This window comes from Dipodomys merriami, unplaced genomic scaffold, assembly GCF_024711535.1.
Source record: "Dipodomys merriami isolate MVZ:Mamm:240054 unplaced genomic scaffold, mDipMer1.0.p SCAF_15, whole genome shotgun sequence".
Taxonomy (NCBI): domain Eukaryota; kingdom Metazoa; phylum Chordata; class Mammalia; order Rodentia; family Heteromyidae; genus Dipodomys; species Dipodomys merriami.
The window spans coordinates 20,233,380-20,254,897 of NW_027202826.1; the positions used below are offsets into that span (position 1 = coordinate 20,233,380).

General features: G+C 37.5%; 1 protein-coding gene across 7 annotated transcripts in view; it reads right to left on the reverse strand.

Annotated features, from left to right (window-relative positions):
- The window catches only part of Ube2d3 (ubiquitin conjugating enzyme E2 D3), a 30,479-nt gene continuing 8,961 nt past the window's right edge, over window positions 1-21,518 (reverse strand). For all 7 annotated transcript variants that reach the window (XM_070022360.1, XM_070022358.1, XM_070022359.1 and 4 more), the window contains exons 3-8: window positions 13,167-13,230; window positions 13,032-13,063; window positions 7,357-7,434; window positions 6,320-6,425; window positions 3,476-3,569; window positions 1-883 (exon numbers count right to left, since the gene is read on the reverse strand). In XM_070022360.1, the coding sequence (XP_069878461.1) occupies window positions 838-883; window positions 3,476-3,569; window positions 6,320-6,425; window positions 7,357-7,434; window positions 13,032-13,063; window positions 13,167-13,230 (420 nt within the window). In that variant the 3' untranslated portion in view covers window positions 1-837. The remainder of the gene's footprint in view (window positions 884-3,475; window positions 3,570-6,319; window positions 6,426-7,356; window positions 7,435-13,031; window positions 13,064-13,166; window positions 13,231-21,518) is intronic.

Genomic DNA, 21,518 nt, shown 5'->3' on the forward strand with positions numbered 1-21,518 from the left:
TTGGTTTATGCAACTTTATTGAAGAAAAATAAATCAATTACTAGCAGAGCTATTAGTTGATCACTCATCCATTAACAACTTGCATCATTTATTCAGTGCTATATTAAACAGTGTATTGGAAGATAGATTAACTAATAGCTCCAAGCCTCCTAACAATTTAAATGAAAATTACAAAATGTTTGAGACCCTATTTTGGAATACAAAGGGTGTTTGACTTCCAATTTCCATTCTCTGTAGAACAAGAACAGGTCATTCCTTTATTGACATGCATAAAATACATCACATTTTCTGTTCTGCTGATGCTATAAATTCAATACCAATTCTCCAGCCACATCAGTTATGAGCATAAAGTATATCATGTAACCTCAAATCTCTAACAGTGGAAGGCTTAAACAAGAATGGATGCTGCAAGAATGTTGTTTCCTTTGATGTGACAACTGAGCATCCATCTCCCTCCCCCTCAGATGGCTTCTTCAGCATGTTAGAGCAGTGAGGAATGGTTTAGTCTCATAACCGAGTTAAGAGTGAAGATATTGGCCACATAATACACATGCTCCATTTTTTAAAAAAATTTCTGAATCTTGGGCAACTGTTCTCTTGTAACTACTTTACAGTTTCTAAAAGCAGTTATTGTCCAAAGCTGGAAGAACTTAAGTCTTCTCAGATGAGCATGTGAATGAATGGAGGGAGGTAAACAAAAAATAAAATTAAAAAAAAAAAAAAAAAAAAAAAGATGAGGTCTGATAGGGGGAGCAGCCGGATAAGAAATCAAAAAAGGAACAGTAATTTAAAGTTTATTCCAGCTATAATGCAGGTTATTCTGACTTTAAGGTAGCATCACATGGCATACTTCTGAGTCCATTCCCGAGATATTCTGTTGTACCTATAAATAAAGAAGTTATTTTTTAAAATGAAGTTTAAAATCAGTATTTTAAACAGAAAAAAAATTTCTACTTTTCCCCAGACTTGTCTTTCAAGTCACTTGTCATAGTTATGAGTAGGAGGAATAGCATGGGTACTCAAAGCAGAGAAATGAGACCTCATGCTTTGAAAGCAGTATTATTTTAATAAATATAAAGCAGCACTGAGACTGGAAAACTAAGAAACTTCACTACCACTGAAGTAATATAATGCTCTAGTAGAAACTTCCAAGTGGTTGGTTATTCACTCTGACAAACTTAACACTAAAAAATTATTTTACATGTTGAAACCCATTTGTACAAGTACATAAAGAAATACTTTACATTCAACAGGATGCTTGTCAAAGTTAACATGTCATAGTAAAAATATAAATAGTAATTCCCAAAGGTAAAGCCAATAAGCTATTTCTAAAAAACTGTATCCTTATCCTAAATTTTGAGTTGTTACTTCATCTTGCTTTCTGTGCTTCTGAGATCTGTGCGGGTGTATGAAGACATCAGGAAAGGGTGACTTAGGAACAGCTGGGATAGAGGTATAATTGGGCATGTTACTCAAAGAAGCGTGGTGACTGAGACTTGCTGGGCAAGCTCATCTCTACAATGGCAAACAGATCATCTTCATTAGAAGATCCACAGGAATTCACCCGAGAGCCAGATTATTTCTGAGGAAGACCACTAATTTTGACAAATGCTATCAATTTCCCCTTAGTACATCCAAAACCAACAAAAATACAGGTGTAGCCTTAAGATATATGAGTATAAATCAAAGGGTCACAGGAAAACTTTAGATTTCTGTTTATCTTTTAGAGTTTAAAAAGATTATCACCAGCTTAATTGTAAACCAAAACAGTTGTTTTTCTCAAATGTAATGTTCTTTTGCCCAATTCAGAGTTAAGTTGTTTAGGATACCCCTCTCTTCAAAAAGCCAGCACTTTAAAAACAAAGGCTTTATTTAGCATACAGGGAGCCACAAAATATAGCTAAGATTAATGCATGCTTGTCAGTAATAAACACTTAGTTTAGCTGCTTATGCTTGAGTGTTTTTCCATTAATATTACCTACTGGAAAATTAAATAACAAACCAGTATCAACCCACATACCCCAATTCCATATAGTATTTTAAAAAACAATTTATTGCTATTATAAAGGTGATGTTACAGAGAGATTATAATTACATGAGTCAGGTAATGTGTGGGTAACCAAATTTCAAGCTGATGTTTGAACACCATATTTGGTTAAAAAAAAAAAAGTCTTATTTTTTAGGTGGTACTGGGTTTGAATTCAGAGCTTTGCTCAAATTCCTTTGAGCCATTCCTCCAAGCCTTTTGTTGTTGGGTACTTTCCAGATAGGGTTAACAATGCTGGGGGGTCAAGCCTGGATTTGTGCCTTTCTGTTACTTAGATTTGGACAAGCGCATGCTACTGTGACTAGTCACCAACAGAGGTAGAGTCTTGAGGATTTTTTATGCATGTGCTGCTTTTGAATGAGGAGTCCCTAACCTCAGCCTCCCAAATGGATAGGATTACAGGCTTGTGCCTAGCCACCATGATTGGCTTAAATTTTCACTTACTACTGCTGCATAACTGTTTTGCCATGCAAGAATGCTTTCAAAGCAATAATGACTACTGAGTATACTTGCACACTAGATATCAAGCAGTTAAAACAGTTTTCAGAAAACTGCCGTATCTGTTACCTTTTGTTAGTTAATACAGTGCCTTAAAGCATGCAGCACTCAAGTGCTGGCAGTACCATGAATAAGCGCACCAGAGTGCAGATCCTCTTACCCTACAACATAGCGTATTTCTCTGTCCACTCTCTCGCTAACCTATTGTACCTAATTGAACAAGTACACTTAGCATTAATTATAACATACGAAAGTTATGATGGTTAGGTTGAACATGAAAATAACTCAAATATTTGAGATATTAAGATGCAAGACTAATTTCCACATTTTTAAGACAATATATATATATATATATATATATATATTTAGAAAACCACTTAAGACAAGTGCTTTCTTCTGTCAAACTTGAGAATCAAGTGACAGTTGAATGCATTGGAAAAAAAAATCCTTCCAGAAGGACAATTCACTGTTATTTATGCTAAAATGTAGATTAATTTTTTCTCCTAGGGGCCAACCTGGGTGCTGTCCCTGAGTTGCTTCTGCTCAAGGCTGTACTCTACCTCTTGAGCCCAAAGTGCCACTTCTGGCCATTTCTGAGTTTATTGAAGATGACAGTCTCACTGACCTTCGTGCCCTCACCTCTCAGGATTACAGGCCTGAGCCTCTGGAACCTGGCTAGGTTTTGTCTTGTTGAGACAAGATCTCATTATATATCCCATGCTGGCTGCAAACTTAGAATCTCCTCTAGCCTCAGTCTCTTGACTGCTGGGATTATAAGCATTTACCACCATACTTGGCCCCTAGTAATTTTTTTCAATAACTGCATTTTAGTAATTAGCTTACCAGAAACAAACACCAAGCCTTCCTAGCACTGCTTCAATTTAACTCTAAATAGACTACTTTTATATACTGTAACTACTGAATACTTACTTATCTCTGTCTGTTTTATAGATCCGTGCAATCTCTGGCACTAGGGGGTCATCTGGGTTCGGATCACATAGCAGTGAACAAATGGATAAAAGAACTGCAAGAAAACAAATGTCTGTTACTTAGATGGATGTCATGGTCTTTCTCAAAAGACACAAATGGAGGGCTGGGAAGGTGGCTCAGTGGTAGAGCGTTTGCCTTGCATGCCTGAGGCCCTGGGTTCGATTCCTCAGCACCACATAAGCAAAAAGAAAAAAGCCAGAAGTGGAGCTGTGGCCCAAGTGGTAGAGCGCTAGCCTTGAGCTGAAGAGCTGAGGGACAGCGCCCAGGCCCAGAGTTCAGCCCCACGACCGAACCCCCCCCCCCAAAAAAAAGACACAAATGGCATTAGAATTTATTGGTACTCTGTACAGGAAATGAGGGGACTAGCATTTTTATGTAGCGCATATCCATGCCATATTATACACTAAGCAAGAAAACATGATGAATAACCCAGTCTTTGCTTCTTCTTAGGTAAGATTTTTCTGTACTTTCAAGAACTCCACTGAATGTTTTTATCTTGAATCTACAAGGTAAAGATCATACTACCAAGAGGACTGTTAACATAAAGCAATGACAAAATTTCACTATAAGCATTAGTTAAGCATTAGTTCTTTACAGCTCTGGTTTTTCTTTTTTTTGGGGGGGTCTGGCTGTGGGGCCTGAACTCTGGGCCTGGGCGCTGTCCCTCAGCTCTTCAGCTCAAGGCTAGCGCTCTACCACTTGAGCCACAGCACCACTTCCGGCTTTTTTCTTTTTGCTTATGTGGTGCTGAGGAATCGAATCCAGGGCCTCATGCATGCAAGGCAAGCGCTCTACCACTGAGCCACCTTCCCAGCCCCAGTTCTTACTCTTTGCCACAATTAACGATCTCATCTTGAGAACCTGCTAATATACCAGACACCATTAAAGCTTTTGATAAAAGACTATAGAGGAGATTGACAACAGTTGGATGGGGAGGGGGAGGGAGGAAACAGCAACGGTCACATAAGCTAAATATTAACTGTCAAGGGCAAATACAACTGCAAAACCAAATGCAAAGAGTTGGAATAAGCACACATAAGAATAAAGACGACTGAGCTAGGGATGTGGTTTAAGTGGAGGAGCTTTGTCATAAGAAGCATAAAACCTCTCATTCAAACCACAGTTCCAGTAACAAATTAATTATATGTAAATATTTGGCTACATGTAATTCAGAAAAAGGGTTAATAGCTTTGTGATGCTGCCCTTATAAGTAAGCAAATTATAAGGGTCACAAAACCAAGTCACTTTACAAACCATTACTTCATTCTCTATTTTTGGTATTAGTTTTTTGTCATTACAGTGATTCCTACCAATAATATTTGAATTTGGCATTTAAGTAATAAAGTGTGAATTTAAAATAAAAGGAATAAGAAAGTGTTCTAAAATTTTTAACCATGTGAATTATGGCTGAACTTACTTCTCTCCCCTTGAAATAATTAATAGTTTAAAAAATCTAGAAACAGAATCCTTCCAACAGGCCTGTATGCACTATATAAGCATATCCTGTCATTAAGTAAACATTTCGGTTTGGTTTGCATTTATCTAACTCAGAAATCATGCAAAATAGTTCTGGAAATGCTGCACTTAAGTTATTGACCTAGAAAATGATGTGAGAGGTACTCTTGTCAAATACCCTTAATATCATAATTAGCAATGCTAAAAACCAAGTTTCACGTACTTCATATACAAAATAGAAAACAATAAAAGGCAGATAATAGTCTTGTGTGTGGGTGAATTTGTGAATTGAAAGTGACACAAAGGACACTGGACAATCAAATAGAAGTAGAGGAAATATATCCATCTAGGATATTCCTACTGAGGCTTGACAATATTAGATATGTTTCATAATGGAATTCTATTTTTAAAGCAGATCATTATTCACTGATCTAGATACCTTTCCAAGATTCTACAATTTGAAGCACCATTAATGCATAGCAATAATCCATCATGGTTTTACTATCACGTTACTAAGTTTGTTTAAAAAAGAAAAACAAACTCAATTTTTCTAAGAGTGAAACTTCAACATGGCATATCATATCATTCTTGCTAAAAAAGAAAAGTTGAGAATGTATGTCAAGTAATTTGAAGCTGAAAAGTAGCACTGGTGCCTCACACCTATAAAATCCTAGCTACTCAAGAGGCTGAGACCTGAGAATCACAGTTCAGACAGACCAGGCAGGAAGGTCCATGAGACTCTTATCATCAATTAACCACCAGAAAACCGAAAGTGGCACTATGGCTCAAAGTGGTAAGAGTGGTAGCCTTGAGCAAAAGAGCTCAGGGACAGTGCCCAAACCCAGAGTTCAAGCCCCACAAGAAAAAAAAAAATCCACCAATTTAGCCTCAAACTTCTCCCACAAAAACTTTAGCTTTTCCCACAAAATCTCTTTATAAAGATTTTTTTAAGGGCTGGGAGGTGGCTCAGTGGTAGAGCACTTGCCTTGCATGCTCGAGGCCCTGGGTTCGATTCCTCAGCACCACATAAGAAAAAAGCCGGAAGTGGTGCTGTGGCTCAAGTGGTAGAGTGCTAGCCTTGAGCTGAAGAGCTGAGGTACAGCGCCCAGGCCCAGAGTTCAGGCCCCACGACTGGACCCAAAAAAAAAAAAAAAAAAAAAAAAAAAAAAGATTTTTTAAAAAAACTAACAGTATATAGGACAAGTCCTTTTTCTTTCCCCATTCTAACCAAAACACTGGCATAATAAAAATAACATGTACAGCCAGATAAAACTCATAAAAATCAAAATATTAAAGATTATTAAAGATTATTCCATTAGAAGTACTTACCTTTAGAAATAGTTAAAGCAGGAGACCACTGTGACCTTAGAATATCAAGACAAATGCTGCCATTACTGTTAATATTTGGATGGTAAATTCTTGTTGTAAATGCAACCTAAAATAAATTTACAAAAAAAAACTTTAATGTTGTACAAATAAAAAACTTAAGTCTTTAAAAAATTTCATGAATACACAGGTCTATATTTATTTCCACTATACATTTTACATTTATTCATCCACAGAAGTTGAATTTGTTAACAGTCCTAAATCAAAAACTGTTTTAAGATAATTTTACTATGTAGTCCAGATTACCTCTAACTTTTGAGTGAAATTACAGGCAAGTAAAACTATGCTGACACTACACATTTAATACCTATAAACCAGTCACACTTCAGTTTTACCATTATGAATACAAAGTAAATGGTAAAGTCTAAGTTATAGCATCACATGCAATATATACTGAAATGAACAACTGGTACCTACCATTACAATAGTGCCAATAACCCAAAATGTTCTAAGACTAATACAGAAGGGGGTGAGCTTCCATATGGTACCGGATATATGTCTTCCAACTTTAATATGTGGCGTTATCTCCTCATTCACAAAGTTCAAGTCCATGTCTAGGTTCTTTTAACTAGAGGATAGGAGTCAGCTATGCATAGGTCATGCAATTCCATGTTTCAATTACTTTTAAGCTCAATTACAGAGACTGCTTTCAAAAATACTGTATTCTTTTTTTTTTTTTTTGTCGGTCGTGGGGCTTGAACTGTGGGCCTGGGTGCTGTCCCTCAGCTCTTCAGCTCAAGGCAAGCGCTCTACCACTTGAACTACAGTACCACTTCCGGTTTTCTGGTGGTTTATTGGAGATAGGAGTCTCACGGTCTCTCCTGCCCGGGCTGGCTTTGAACTGCGATCCTCAGATCTCAGCCTCCTGAGTAGCTAGGATTACAGGCGTGAGCCACCAGCGCCTGGCTAAAAATACTATATTCTTCTGAAACAAGTATAAATCTACATATAAATATATGATTTTGAGGGACAATACTTGCCTTAGGTGGTTTGAAGGGGTAGTCTGTAGGAAAATGAATTGTCAAAAAGAATACACCGCCTTGATATGGGCTGTCATTCTGTGAAGAGACAAATGCACTTTAGTATTTAAAAACATCATTGCTAAATATTTCCATGTTTTAAGCAATGGACATATCTTTAGCATGGAATAAAAATCACCTACATAACTGCAATGAAGAATCTAAATTCAAGAAAAATCAGCTCATATTAATAGACCAACTATCAAAACTAACTAGAAAATAATGAACTCTAATTTACTGTGATTCCATTTTTCAAGTTACAAAAACTTTGAAAAATGTCACCCAAAAAACGCATTACAAATTCTCACAATTGAAAAAGTAAACTTAGCAAGTTTATGTATTGCTATAAAATTTACATTTTCACATACAGAATTTTTAAATAGCAGCACATTATATACGAATGTCTTGGCAATTCAAAAGGCCATTCTACCTACTAACACACCTAGGTAACACCCAAGTTTTCTAATGAACTCAAACATCTCCGTGACATTATAATTAGGGTGGGACTGAGGTGGACTAATATACTATTGCATACATGATAAATATCAAGACTCCAAATTCAATAAGCCTTCTCAAGAACACTTAAGAGGTAACCCTAAGAAGTAATAAAACTAACACTCTAGGATTTTATGTTAAAAAACACAAAACTATTTGTTTCTGATTTCAGAGCTAATTTAAAAACATGCTTTAAAATTTACAGTAATTGGTCAAGCACCAGTGGCACACACCTGCAGCCCTACCTACTCAGGAAACTGAAATCTGAGGATTAAGGTTCCAAGCCAGCACAGGCAGGAAAAGTCCTGAGACACTATATCGAATTAGCCAGCAAAGAGCTAGAAGTGCATCTGCAGCTCAAGTGGCAGAACACCAAAAAAACAAAAAAAAAACAAAAAAACAAAAAAACAAAAAAAACAAAAATCAAAAAACCAAACCAACAACAAAGCTAATGGTTAGCCCCTAGACCCTGAGAGTTCAACTCCCAGTACTGGCACAAGAAAAAAAACTTGACACTATGATGTTATCAATATACACCTCCTCTAAATATATCTGTTGTATATTTTATTAGTCTTCATTATGTTTTTCTATATTGTCAAGCAAATAAGACTTATACATCTTCACAAGCAAACAAATTTGACATCTTTAATTCCCACCTCTCTGTAGAACTCAATCTAATGCCCTACTACTACATGCTAAGGTTCACAAAAGGGACACACACACACAATTTTATAAAATCTGGGTATAAGGGTATAAATATAAAAGACATAAGATACATCAAGAGTTAAAACATTTTTAAAATGAAGAGTCAGGTTCAAAGCAATATACAACTGTCAATTGAAGAGCTACTATTTAAATTGAGTCCTACAGTTTTAATTAACAAAGACTATACAGCAGAATCTGGCAACCGAGTAGATGAAAAAAAAAACAAGGCACCCAGAATTTGAAATAAATTAAATGGTTATATCTGTGTTCTATAATATGGCTACCTTAATTCAAAACAGTGGCTCCCCCAGTGTTTATACTCCTTCCTCCTCACAGCATCCTAAGATATTAGTATTCTCACAGGCCTACTTTCTGCTTCTAACATCTGCCCCTTATATATTTTACAAAGTCCCGAACTTTATTATTCTAAGCATATGTTCTAATATCTACTGAACATATTTGGATATCTTATCACATATATCAAAACTCCTACTCTATGGGTCCTCAATCACATTTTTCATAATAGAAAGCCATAAGCCAGGATCCTTGCTAGATATAATTGCTTATGCCTGTAAGTCCCAGCAAACAGAGGTACAAGCTCACATGTTCAGGGTCAACCTGAGCTACGTAGTGAGACCCTGTATTGAAAATCCAAGGGCTTGGAATGTAGCTCATTGGAGAGCACTTAGTAGCATCCAGAATGGGCCTAGAGGATTCTATCCCCACCACTGCAAAAATTACACAAATGAAACATCTACCAGGCCAACCCAGTAAATTGTTCCATTTTCATCTAACTCTGAATCTAAATGCTAACAAACTTGAACTTTCTTCATTATTCCCACTGCCATTATTAACTCAAAATGTTTTGTTTATGTATGCCAATGGTTTACTATGAATATTCCTGCCCTTTCCTTCTAATTTATTTCTTCATCCCAATGCAAGTCTTGGTTGGGGCTTGAACTCAAGGCCAGGGTGTTATCCCTGAGCTTTTCTGCACTCAAAGCTAGTATTCTACCACATGAGCCACAGGCTACACTTCCAGCCTTGGAGATAAGAGTGTCATGGACTTTCCTGCCCAGGCTGGCTTCAAACTGCAATCCTTTGATCTCAGCCTTTTAATTAGCTCTGATTACAAGTGTGGCCATTGGTGTGCAGTTGAAGTCCTATTTTTTTTTTTTTGTCGTGGGGCCTGAACTCTTGGCCTGGGTGCCGTCCCTCAGCTCCTCAGCTCAAGGCTAGTGCTCTACCACTTGAGCCACAGTGCCACTTCTGGCTTTTGCTGCTTATGTGTGGTGCTGAGGAATCAAGCCCAGGGCCTCATGCATGCAAGGTAAGCACTCTAATACTGAGCCACCTTCTCAGCCAGTTCTTCGTTTTTTGTTGTTGTTGTTTTGTTTTGCCAGAACCTTCTCTTGTTGTTTTTGCCAGTCCTGGGGCTTTGAACTCAGGGCCTGGGCACTGTCCCTAAGCTTCTTGTACTCAGGGCTAGCACTCTGCTGCCTGAGCCACAGCACCACTTCCATACTTTCTGTGTATGTGGTGCTGAGGAATCGAACTCAGGGCTTCATACATGGGAGATAAGCACTCTACCACTGAGCCACCTTCCCAGCCCCTGAAGTCATATTTTTTAAGAACGCTTACTCACTGCCTGAAATATGGATGTAGGTCTAAGTAACTAAAACCTGATATTCCATAGTTTTTAAAATTAAAATTCTAAAGTACACAGGGTGCTTTATGATCTTGGCTCTACTAGTCCAATTAAGTTTCATCTTCAACACATTACAATATGCTCGCTACTAAACACAGTATTATACAAATAATTCAATTTTCCTACTTTCAAACAGAAAACGGAATACTTCCTGATATTACTACAGCCTTCCTATCAAGTCTGCTGCTGCAGACTTATATATACCTCTCTATATAGTTAACATTATACATCTCATTGACAATATTTACTTGTACTTTCCTCTTCCATTATACTGTAAAAAGTCCACTAAATGAATAAAGAGGAAGGAAATGTTTTCAAGTATTATTAACTGTGAAGGAAAGAACAATACACTTAAAAATATTACCTATGAGCAAATTATTTTATTTCAGAAGTCTTTTGTAGAATTCCACTTAAGATTATTCCTTATACAGCCCCATTTTTCCTACAACTATAGCATAGGCTATGTGGAATTTACTGTAGTTTTCCCAATCTGATTAAAGAAAAGTTAAGCATGTAAGTATCTGAAGCAGTAAAGAAGTTAACGCTTTTGATGGTGTAGTTTTATCTTGGGAACTGCAAATATAGAATAAGAAACAAAAATACAAACTCTAAAACTCAAAACACTGAACACTGAAAAAACAAGTAGCAATCAATTTCTCCCCAAACGCTCAATTTTTATCAGTATTTGTGTTTCCAAAGTGTCTTCATTTAGAATAAGCCAAGTTATTAAACCAAAGCATATCTGATATGTAACTAATGATCCAGGCAATTTCCCAACTACAGCTCACTACAATTCAAGTTCTTCTTATTGAAAGTTAAATCAGATGTTATATCTCTTAGAAAGTAAGGAATTTTTAGTTCTGTGGCTTTTCCATCACCTAAAGCAATCGATTGGTCTTTTTATTGTCAAAATCTCCCACCAAATGTACTGACTGTAATGTTATTATAGCTGCTGTTATTTTATTGATGCATGTAGTTTAATTAATGGTGGAATAAAAATGTATGTGCTTACTTACATGGAAGACAATAGAACAGCCACATTTGGTATATTTATAATTGACTCCTTTCTGAAACTATTTCATCATCATGGAAATGAATCATTTTAGTTGAGAATAAGTACATTAAAAATAATGCTACCAAAGTAAAATGGTAAAGTTCTGGTTTACACTTGTTTCCTTCTGTAATCAGGGAAAACTTGAAATGAGGGTAAAACTGGTTAAGCCGTTGTTTAAATTTGGGTTAAGAATATGCAATTGATGCTGGGCACTAGTGGCTCACACCAGTAATCCTGGCTACTCGAGAGGCTGAGATCTGAGGAGTACAGTTTGCAAGACAGCCAAGGCAGGAAAAACCCATGGAAACTCTGATCTCCAATTAACCAACCAAAAAAGCCAGAAATGGAGCTGAGGCACAAGTGATTGAACAGCAGCCTTGAGCAAAAAAACTCAGGGACAGTGTCCAGTGCCTATACACACCCACACACAAACTGCTGAGTGAAGAGAAGCAAAGCAGCAGCACTTTTAAGGCAAAATAAAATTCAAAAAAAAATTTTGTAAACAGCCAAAAGTTTGCTGGAAGTAACAAAAATACACATATGATCCTGGCATAAGTTATGGTAAGTTATTTCAATTATTAAACAGTATTTGCCTTCTGTCATAATTTGTCTTCCATCTGATCTTTAGCTTAACATTGCAGCCACATATCATGTCAATCTCTCCTATGCAAAACTTCATTAATATATTACATATTTCTCACTTTAATATTTAATTATCTACTACCCAAATTTTTAATCTCCCTCAAGACTGACAAATACGTTACATTCATTCACATTCTTAATAAAGGCATATAGCAGGTGCTCATATTTGTCGATAAAATATTAAAAACAGGAACCACTTAATACTTGTTCACCCAACTCATGCCAGGCCTAACTCTTGCAAAATAATTTTCTTCTTTAGAAACGTTATAGCATCTACTTAATGACCATGTTCTACCTAATGCATTACTGCCATTAAATATAATAAAAGAATAAGTTTTCTGTAATGTACACATGTAATTTAAGCTTAGAAACCCTAAAATGCCTTCTAATTAAAACAAAACAAAAAAAAGTTAAGTATTTGTGCAAGATATAGTCTTACCCCAGGATGTTTTAGTGCGCTCTAATTCTCTGAAATTCTTAGATGGTATCCATAATTCTGAATATTCAATTATCCAGCATATAGTTTCTTATCTACCCAGGATAGAAAGGAATTTTGCTATATTCAAAATATCACTTTCTGCCTAAATATATTCAAATTTTGTATAAAACAAGTTTTGTAAAGATTTAAATATCAAAGTAATACAATTAAGCTATATTCTTGGGAGTTACTGGAATAAGGTAAGGTCTTTTGACTAACAATTTATGTAGAATTAGAGCCAGTATATTGTCTCTTTAAGCAAAAAAAAAAAAAAAAGTTCAATGACTTTTACATTGCTATAAAGGAAAACTGGACCAAGGCAAATAGATAGTAAGTCCAGAGATGTTATTTTCTACAACTGAACACAGGGACAAACACATAAAGTACAATAACAATTGATTAATATAAAATACTGTTTTCTTTCAAAGCAGTACAACTATGGCACATCTTAAAAGTTTTCTACACAGTAAAATAAACTTACAGATAAAAATACAGGATCAGATCAATGCTGGATTAAAAAAAACAAAATGTAAAAAAATAATCTTGATACTTACAGGTCCCATAATTGTGGCTTGCCAGTGAAACACTAGAAAAAGAGGAAAAACTCTTCTTAAAAACATTCTTCTTAGTATCTCAAAATGCAAATTTTATGAAATTATCATAAAAATCAATTCAAAAAAGTTACTTACTGTCATCCCCAACTGGACCTGCAGAGCACTGTGCTGGAGGATCACGGGCCAAATCACTAAGTTCCTACATCAAGACAGAAAATGATTCGTGATACTCAATGTCAAAGAACAAAGCCAACTCTTCTACTACTTTTATTCTATTTTTTAAAGAACACACCAATCACAATTTACACTTAATACAGGCTATACAATTCTTCTGTCTTGTTGTTAAAATATGGTCTAAGCATATTTAACTGACCCATACTTGAGAAAATCACCTTGGTTAGGATTCAGAAAAGTTTATTATTAGTGCCCAGGCCCAGCAACCTTTCTTTTTTTTTTTTTATTAAAATCTGAACTTGGAAAGAGTCTACATCTATAGAAAGATGTCTGCTCTTAGCAAATCATGCAACTTATTCCCAATACATGTAATTTAACCCTTCTATGACTTTGTGGTAGCGCTGCCTGCCACAAGTAAAAACAAAAACAAAACAAAAAAACAAAAAAAAGAACACAAGGCCCTGATATCAAGCGCCAGTACCGGCACATACAGAGACGTTTTATTCTTACTCAGTTTCCTAAATAATTTAAAATAATGTAGCTCCATGTTACCAACAATTCAATTATATTATCAAAATATTAAAGTTAAACCATCCACTACACTACTGCTTTGTACATTTTCAACTCAAAAGTTTGTTTCACCCCTCAGTGCACTATTTTTACAATAAAAATATTTTAAAAAATTGTTTTAGTCTATAGCTTAAGTAAGTAAAAGTTACACCCACCATTTGTTTTGGGTCTCAACATAGAAAAAAAAAATCAAGGGTAATGACTGGGAACAACAGAAACAGACCAATAGGTCTGACTGCCATCATACACAAAACATCAAGTACTAGGAGAAGGAAGTATGCAGAACACAACATCACTTCCAAAGAAATTTGTTTGGATGGTATGCCTATCTTGCCTAATTTGGTCTTGAATTTTCAGTCCTCCTGCCTCAGCTTCCAGAGTGTAGTTGGGATTACAGGCAAGTGTCATGGCCTGCTAAATACCATGGGGGAGGGGGGGAGAAGGCAATCTTGGGACTTGAACTCAGGGCCTGGTCACTGTCCTGAGATGCTTTTGCTCAAGGCTAGCATTCTACCACTTGCACCACAGAGCCACTTTTGGCCTTTTTTGTTTTATGTGGTACTGAGGAATTGAACCCAGTGCTTCATGTATGCTAGAAAAAGCACTCTACCACTTAGCCACATTCCCAACCCTAAATGCCTAATTTAAAAAGGATGAAGAATAATCCTGCCTCACAGCAATAATCAACCAGTTTTATCAGTATCAAATACATCAAACCCAAACATATTACCTTTCATTTCATTCAAATTTACTATTAATTTAATTACTGCTAAGGACAGAAATTTAAGCACATGAAAATAAACTTCTGATCTTTCCTTCTCATTGAAAAGTCCAATATAATGAGTCAAACATACAGAAAACATCCTAGAAGTATGCAGAGAATTCTTAAATTCCAGAACAATCTTATGAATGCAGAATTTCCTAGTGCTAGGAAATATAACATATATCAGCATGCCATTATGGCCATTACAAAAGAATACATTCTATCTTGAATATATACATATAAACCCTATTACTCTTTTTTTTTTTTTTTTTGGGTCCAGTCATGGGGCCTGAACTCTGGGCCTGGGCGCTGTCCCTCAGCTCTTCAGCTCAAGGCCAGCACTCCACCACCTGAGCCACAGCACCACTTCCGGCTTTTTTCTTATGTGGTGCTGAAGAATTGAACCCAGGGCCTCGAGCATGCAAGGCAAGTGCTCTACCACTGAGCCACCTTCCCAGCCCCCAACCCTATTACTCTTAATGTTCTAAAAGTCAGGTGTTTGTTTCTTTATACCACTGAATATCATGAAGACATTTTCATATCCAGTGTGATTTTCTGAAATCTATGATTTGATGTATATGAATAAGAAAAATTCTAGCCTTCATGTTAAACAATGTTTTAACTATATCAAATCCCATATCAAAATCATACACTACTGAAGTTAAAAGTATGCAACAGCTTTCTGGAGCAGCAGTGGCTCACACCTATAGTCCTAGCTACTCAGCAGGCTGAGATCTGAGGATTGCAGTTCAAAACCAGACCGGATAGAAAAGACTTTTCTCCGCTCTAGGACTGGCACAAAAACAACAACAATCCTGTTTTCCCATAAAATATCAAGGATGACTCGTACTCAAGCTAAACCTTTTCAACTCACTGGCTGTTTTTTGTAATTGTTGCTGGTTGGTCTAGGGCCTGGACACTGTCCCTGAGCCTCTCTGTGCTCAAGGCTACTGCTCTACCACTTGAGACATATGCCACTTCTGGCCTTTTCAGTTTATGTGGTACTTAGGAATCGAACCCAGGGCTTCATGTATGTTAGGCAAGCACTCTACCACCAAGCCACATTCCCAGCTCCTGCTTTTTTTTTTTTCCTTTTTTAAAACAAAATACTAATTTGGCATTCTATTGCTCAAGCCACTACCGGATTTGTGATGATTTTAGTTTTGTCTGTCTTCACAGACAGGCCTCAAAGCACATTTCTCAGATCTCAGCCTTCTGAGCAGCTAGAAGCAAGCCACCAGCACTTAGCTGTATTTAAGTTTTGAGAATATGATTGACTTAATGGAGGCACACTAGCCTGGCACAAAACTTACTAGAAATTAATAATAGTCCATTGAAGACCACCCATATCGAAGACAAGACTTCATAGGTAAAGCATGCAATTAATTTGTGGGGAAAAAATCTTTATGCTTAGAGATCTAAAAATCTAGTATTTAAGCATTACCAAAAGGAGGGTTTTAAAAAGTTTCCGAGAACACAATTCAGTTCCTTCTTAACACCTACCCCAAATTACTTAACATTTAAGACTATTATTTTAAATGTAATCAAGATTTAAGATGCTAAAGGTCAGAAAAAAAAGTCATTTTGGATAGAAGAAATGTATTTTTCCCCATACTGATGTCAAATAGCAACATAAACCTTTAATGCTAGCATTAGCATTAAGGGCATAATTTCAGATAGTTAACAATTTCAGATTCCCAGCCCTATTTATTTCAGGCTCTTGTTACTCTTAAAATAATTTTTTTTCTTCTTTTTTTGGGTCTGGTCGGGGGGCCTGAACTCTGGGCCTGGGCGCTGTCCCTCAGCTCTTCAGCTCAAGGCTAGCGCTCTACCACTTGAGCCACAGCGCCACTTCCGGCTTTTTTCTTTTTGCTTATGTGGTGCTGAGGAATCAAACCCAGGGCATCATGCATGCAAGGCAAGCGCTCTACCACTGAGCCACCTTCCCAGCCCCTCTTAAAATAATTTCTAAGAGTCTCATTTTCCAAATTCTCATTAAATAAAAACTGAAGATTAAAAATGTTAAATTCTACTTTTTTCTTGCTATATCTAAGTAGTACTGGACCTTAAACTTAGGCTAGCACTCTACAAATCATACTTCAACTGTTTTGCTTTAGTTGTAACTAGGTGTCCCATGCATTTTGTCCAGGTTAGCCACCCAGACAGCCTCATTCTACCTATACCTGAGACTAGAGTTATCACTGTTATTGGTTTGTACGTTGAGATGAAGGTCTTTGAAGGGCTTTCATCCAGCCTACACTCAAACCATGGCAATCCTCCCCCATCTCTGCAGAGAAGCTGTGATTAACAGGCATAAGCCAATGCTTCTAGCATCTTTCCTGCCCCCCCCCCCCTTTATTTGGCCGGTCATGGGGCTTGAACTCTGGCCTGAACACTGTTCTTCAGCTCTTCTGCTCAGCTCAACCACTTGAGCCACAGCACGACTTCCAGTTTCCTGGTGGTTTATTGGAGATAAGAGTATCAAGGCCTTTCCTGCCTGGGCTGGCTCTGAACCTCGATCCTCAGATCTCAGCCTCCTGAGTAGCTAGGATTACAGGTGTAAGCCATTGGCGCCTGGCTGGCTCTTTTCTGCCTTTTAATACTTCCTCATAATTATAACCAAATCGTGTATCAGCACTTTTCAGAAACTATTATGCTATTACTTATTATGTCCAGAGTATGAGCAAATGAAAAGATAGCTAGGAAAAAAAAATAAGAGAATCACTGTAGATGTTCTTTGGAGCATTTTAAAAAAGTAAACCATTTAATATGGAGCCACTTTACTCACTCCAACTTTGTGGCTGAAATTCTAGTGATTGTCAGACATCATTAACCAATTATTCCAGCCACAGAATTGTTTCCTAGGCTTTAGTGAGTAAAGTGTAGGTAGAGTAACCTAAGCTAGAAAAGACGTTATTAGGCTACCATCCACAATTATGCAAAGTGTCTAAATCAAAGCAGGAGGATATTATTTTCAGAAGCCATTTGGATGTTTTAACCAGAGTTGTTGGCAAGCAATGTGTCCTAAAATTGTATGGGTGAAGCCAAAGTGAGACCACACCAAGCAGAAAGTAACTGAGCTAACTTAGCACATGAATATGCAATTCCAATCTTTGAGATTATAGGGACTGGAACCTCATAGCTCCAAACCACTCCTTTTGATTGCTATCCTGGTTCACTTTCAGTTTAACCCCTAAAATTCAATCAGAATTGTACCATGTCACACATAAATAGGGCAGGAAATGTGATACCTAGCACTCTTGGTCAAGCATATAGATTTGAGGCCAATGCTGGTAGCTCGTACCCTTAATTCTAGTTACTCAGGATGCTGAGATCTGAGCATTAACCTCCAAAAAAAGCCAGAAGAGGTGTGGCTCAAGGAGTAGAGTTCTATCCATCATTAAGTGAAAAAGCTGAACAAGGGAAAGAGCTCTGAGAAAGTTCAAGCCCCAGAACCAGGAAAAAAAAAAAAAGTATGTAGATTCGATACCATTAGAACAATGTAATTCTTGAGTCGATACCATTAGAACAATGTAATTCTTGAGTCTTGCTGGAATCCTTGTAATACAAAGTAAAATCTCAAAATTATATTAGGGAGAACAAGTCATGCATACAATAAAATGACTTTAAAATAAAAGGTATTGAAAAGCATGGTAAGGGTCTCGGAAGGTGGCTCAGTGGTAGTGTTTGCCTCACATGCATGAGGCCCTGGGTTCGATTCCTCAGCACCACATAAGCAGAAAAAGCTGAAAGTGGCACTGTGGCTCAAGTGGTAGAGAGCTAGCCTTAAGCTGAAGAGCTGAGGGACAGGGCTCAGGCCCAAGTTCAGGCCCCACGACTAATTAAAAAAGCATGGTAAATCTTGAAAAATTACTAGCCACCAACTTTGCTTCGGTTTAAAAATCTGAGGTGGCCTTTCTGGAGATAAAATAAGCAAGTATTTATTCAAGAGGGGGAAAAAGAAAGAAGCATCAAATGAACACAGGAGATGTTAGCGACTAAGACAATAGGAAGTAACTTTTTCCCCCCCTCTAGGCGCTAGTCCTGATTTTTGAACTCAGGGCCTGGGCACTGTTCCTGAACTCTTCAGCTCAAGGCGAGCATTTTACCACTTGAGCCACAGCGCCACTTCCAGTTTTCAGGTGGTTAATTGGAGATAAAGAGCCTCATGAACTTTCCTGCAGGGGCTCACTTTGACCAGCAATCCCCAGATCTCAGCCTCCTAAGTAGTTAGGATTACAGGCATGAGCCACCAGCATAGAAGCTACTCCTTGAGCTTTTTTTGATCAAGGCTAGCCCTCTATCACTTGAGCCACAACTCCATTTCCAGCTTTTTGGTAGTTAACTAAATACGGTGACTTTACTTTCTGGGCTTGCCTTGAACCATAATCCTCAGGATCTTAGCCTCCTGAGTAGCTAGGGGTAAAGGTATGAGCCACTGGTGCTGGGCTATAATTGGTACTTTAACAAATTTAACCTTTTTATATTTTCAGAAAAATCAGAGAGGCAGTTGTGATGGTAAATACTACGTAGTCTCAACACTTAGAGTGAAGAAGCAGGACAAGAGCTGAGTCCAGCCAAGACAATAGTGAGACCTTGTCTCAAAAACAAAGCACAAGCCGGGCGCTGGTGGCTCACGCCTGTAATCCTAGCTACTCAGGAGGCTGAGATCTGAGGATCGCGGTTCAAAGCCAGCCCGGGCAGGAGAGACCATGAGACTCCTATCTCCAATAAACCACCAGAAAACCGGAAGTGGCGCTGTAGCTCAAGTGGTAGAGCACTCGCCTTGAGCTGAAGAGCTGAGGGACAGCGCCCAGGCCCAGAGTTCAAGCCCCACGACCGACAAAAAAAAAAAAAAAAAAAAACAAAAAAAAAAACAAAGCACAAAGACCTGGTGCTGGGGGTAGCTTGTGCCTGTAATCCTAGCTACTCTAGAGGTTAAGATAGGAGTTTTAAGCCAGCCTTGGCAAAGTCCTTGAGACTCTTATCTTCTATTAACCACTAAAAAGCTGGAAGTGGAGCTATTGGCTCACATGGTAGAGAACCAGCCTCTAGTGAAAACAATGAAGAGGTAGTACCAGGCTTCAAGTTCAAGTCCCACTACTGGCACAAAAGAAAATGAAGTAAAACTAAACAAAAAAAATCTAGCTGAAAAAACAATGATCTGTTCCATTACAAACGAAAACTATTATAGGTTGAGCTTTCCAGAAACAGTATTGCCCACAATTTATAAAATTATTTGAAAATGCTCATGGCTTCCTTCTAGGAAACAGTGGAAAGGACATGGTATTTCTTATTACCTTACCTTCCGAGGGGAACAGAATTATTCGAGTTTCTTGGCCAATGAAGACCATAGATAGTGAAGACAGTTGATGGCAAGAGGAGTTGGGATACTAAAAATGACATATGATTTAGATATGCCAATAAATGATATGGTCTATAAAAACTTTCCTTTTTCCCTCTTACTGTTCTCTTTAAGAATTTTTCTCCTTTTCAGATGTCTAAATGCTTCTCTTGAACCTTTCGTACAATTTCTATATGAAAATCTAGTCCTTCCATTAGATAAACTTTTCCCTTTAAAAATAAAGATCGCTGGGTGCAGGTGACTCATGCCGGTAATCCTACTCAGGAAGCTGAGATCTATTAATCACAGTTTAAAGCCAGCCTGTGCAGGGAAGTCCAGAAAACCGTAAGTGGGGTTGTGGTAGAGTACCAGCCTTAAGCAAAAGGAGTCCAGGACAGCAGCCAGGTCCAGAGTTCAAGCCCCAGGACTGGCAAAAAAATAAAACACATAAAAAATATCTACAAGAAATGCTTGCTAAGAAATGTACTTATTACCTTGCTCATGTAATTGTAACCCCTCTGTATGGTATTTTTACAATAAAAACTTATTAAAAAATAAAAAAATATCTACAAGCAATCAAGACCACCACTTTTCCTCTTCTTACTCCTAAAATTACGAGATCCTCAGAGCTCTCCTATGTAGCTTCTTAGGTTAAAAACACAACAGATCTTGTATACCAGAACTACCTCGGGTTTCAAGTTTATGAATTAAAACCCTCTAACAGAGAACCACAACCAATACATACAACTTAAACCTTGAGTATTTTCATTTGGGAGTAAAAGATTAAAACAGTAATAAATTAAGCCTTTTTTTTGTCCTGAAAACATGTTTTTCAGGACCTTTGCCTCAATCACTGAGATACAGAACCTTTGACAGATTAGAAAACCACAAAATGGCGGACATTTCAGCCAACTGTTAAGTTATACAGAAGTTGAAACACATTTCTCCCCATATTCTAACTCTCATTCAAGGGATGAGTAGTGCTAACAGTGAAGTGACCAAATGGAATCTACAAGAACAGTAGTTGCAGGGCTGGGAAGTTGGCTCAGTGGTAGAGCGCTTGCCTTGCATGCCTGAGGCCCTGGGTTCGATTCCTCAGCACCACATAAGAAAAAAAGAAAAAAGCCGGAAGTGGCGCTGTGGCTCAAGTGGTAGAGCACTAGCCTTGAGCTGAAGAGCTGAGGGACAGCGCCCAAGCCCAGAGTTCAGGCCCCACGACCAGACCCAAAAAAAAAAAACAAAAACAAAACAAAACAGTAGTTGCAAAGGATGATACCTGGGAAAGGTCTGAGAGATGATCCATTCCTTCAAAGAACTTAGAAATGCAAGATTTATGAACAATAAAGCAGCCATGTTAAAATGAGTCTTTAGGGAGATTTAAGAATTCCTGAAATTCCACAATAAAAAAAAATATATTGCAAGCAAAAAAAAAAAAAAAAGAATTCCTGAAATTCTAAGAACTCCCTTTCAAGTAACAAACACTACTTGTGTACTGGCTCAACACCATAAAAAGAAAAAAAAAAAAGCAAGCCAGGGGACCACGGTTAACACCTGTAATCCCAGCTACTCATTAGACTGATACCTGAGGATCTGTTTGAAGCCAGTGGAGGTACAAATATCCATGAGGATTCTTACT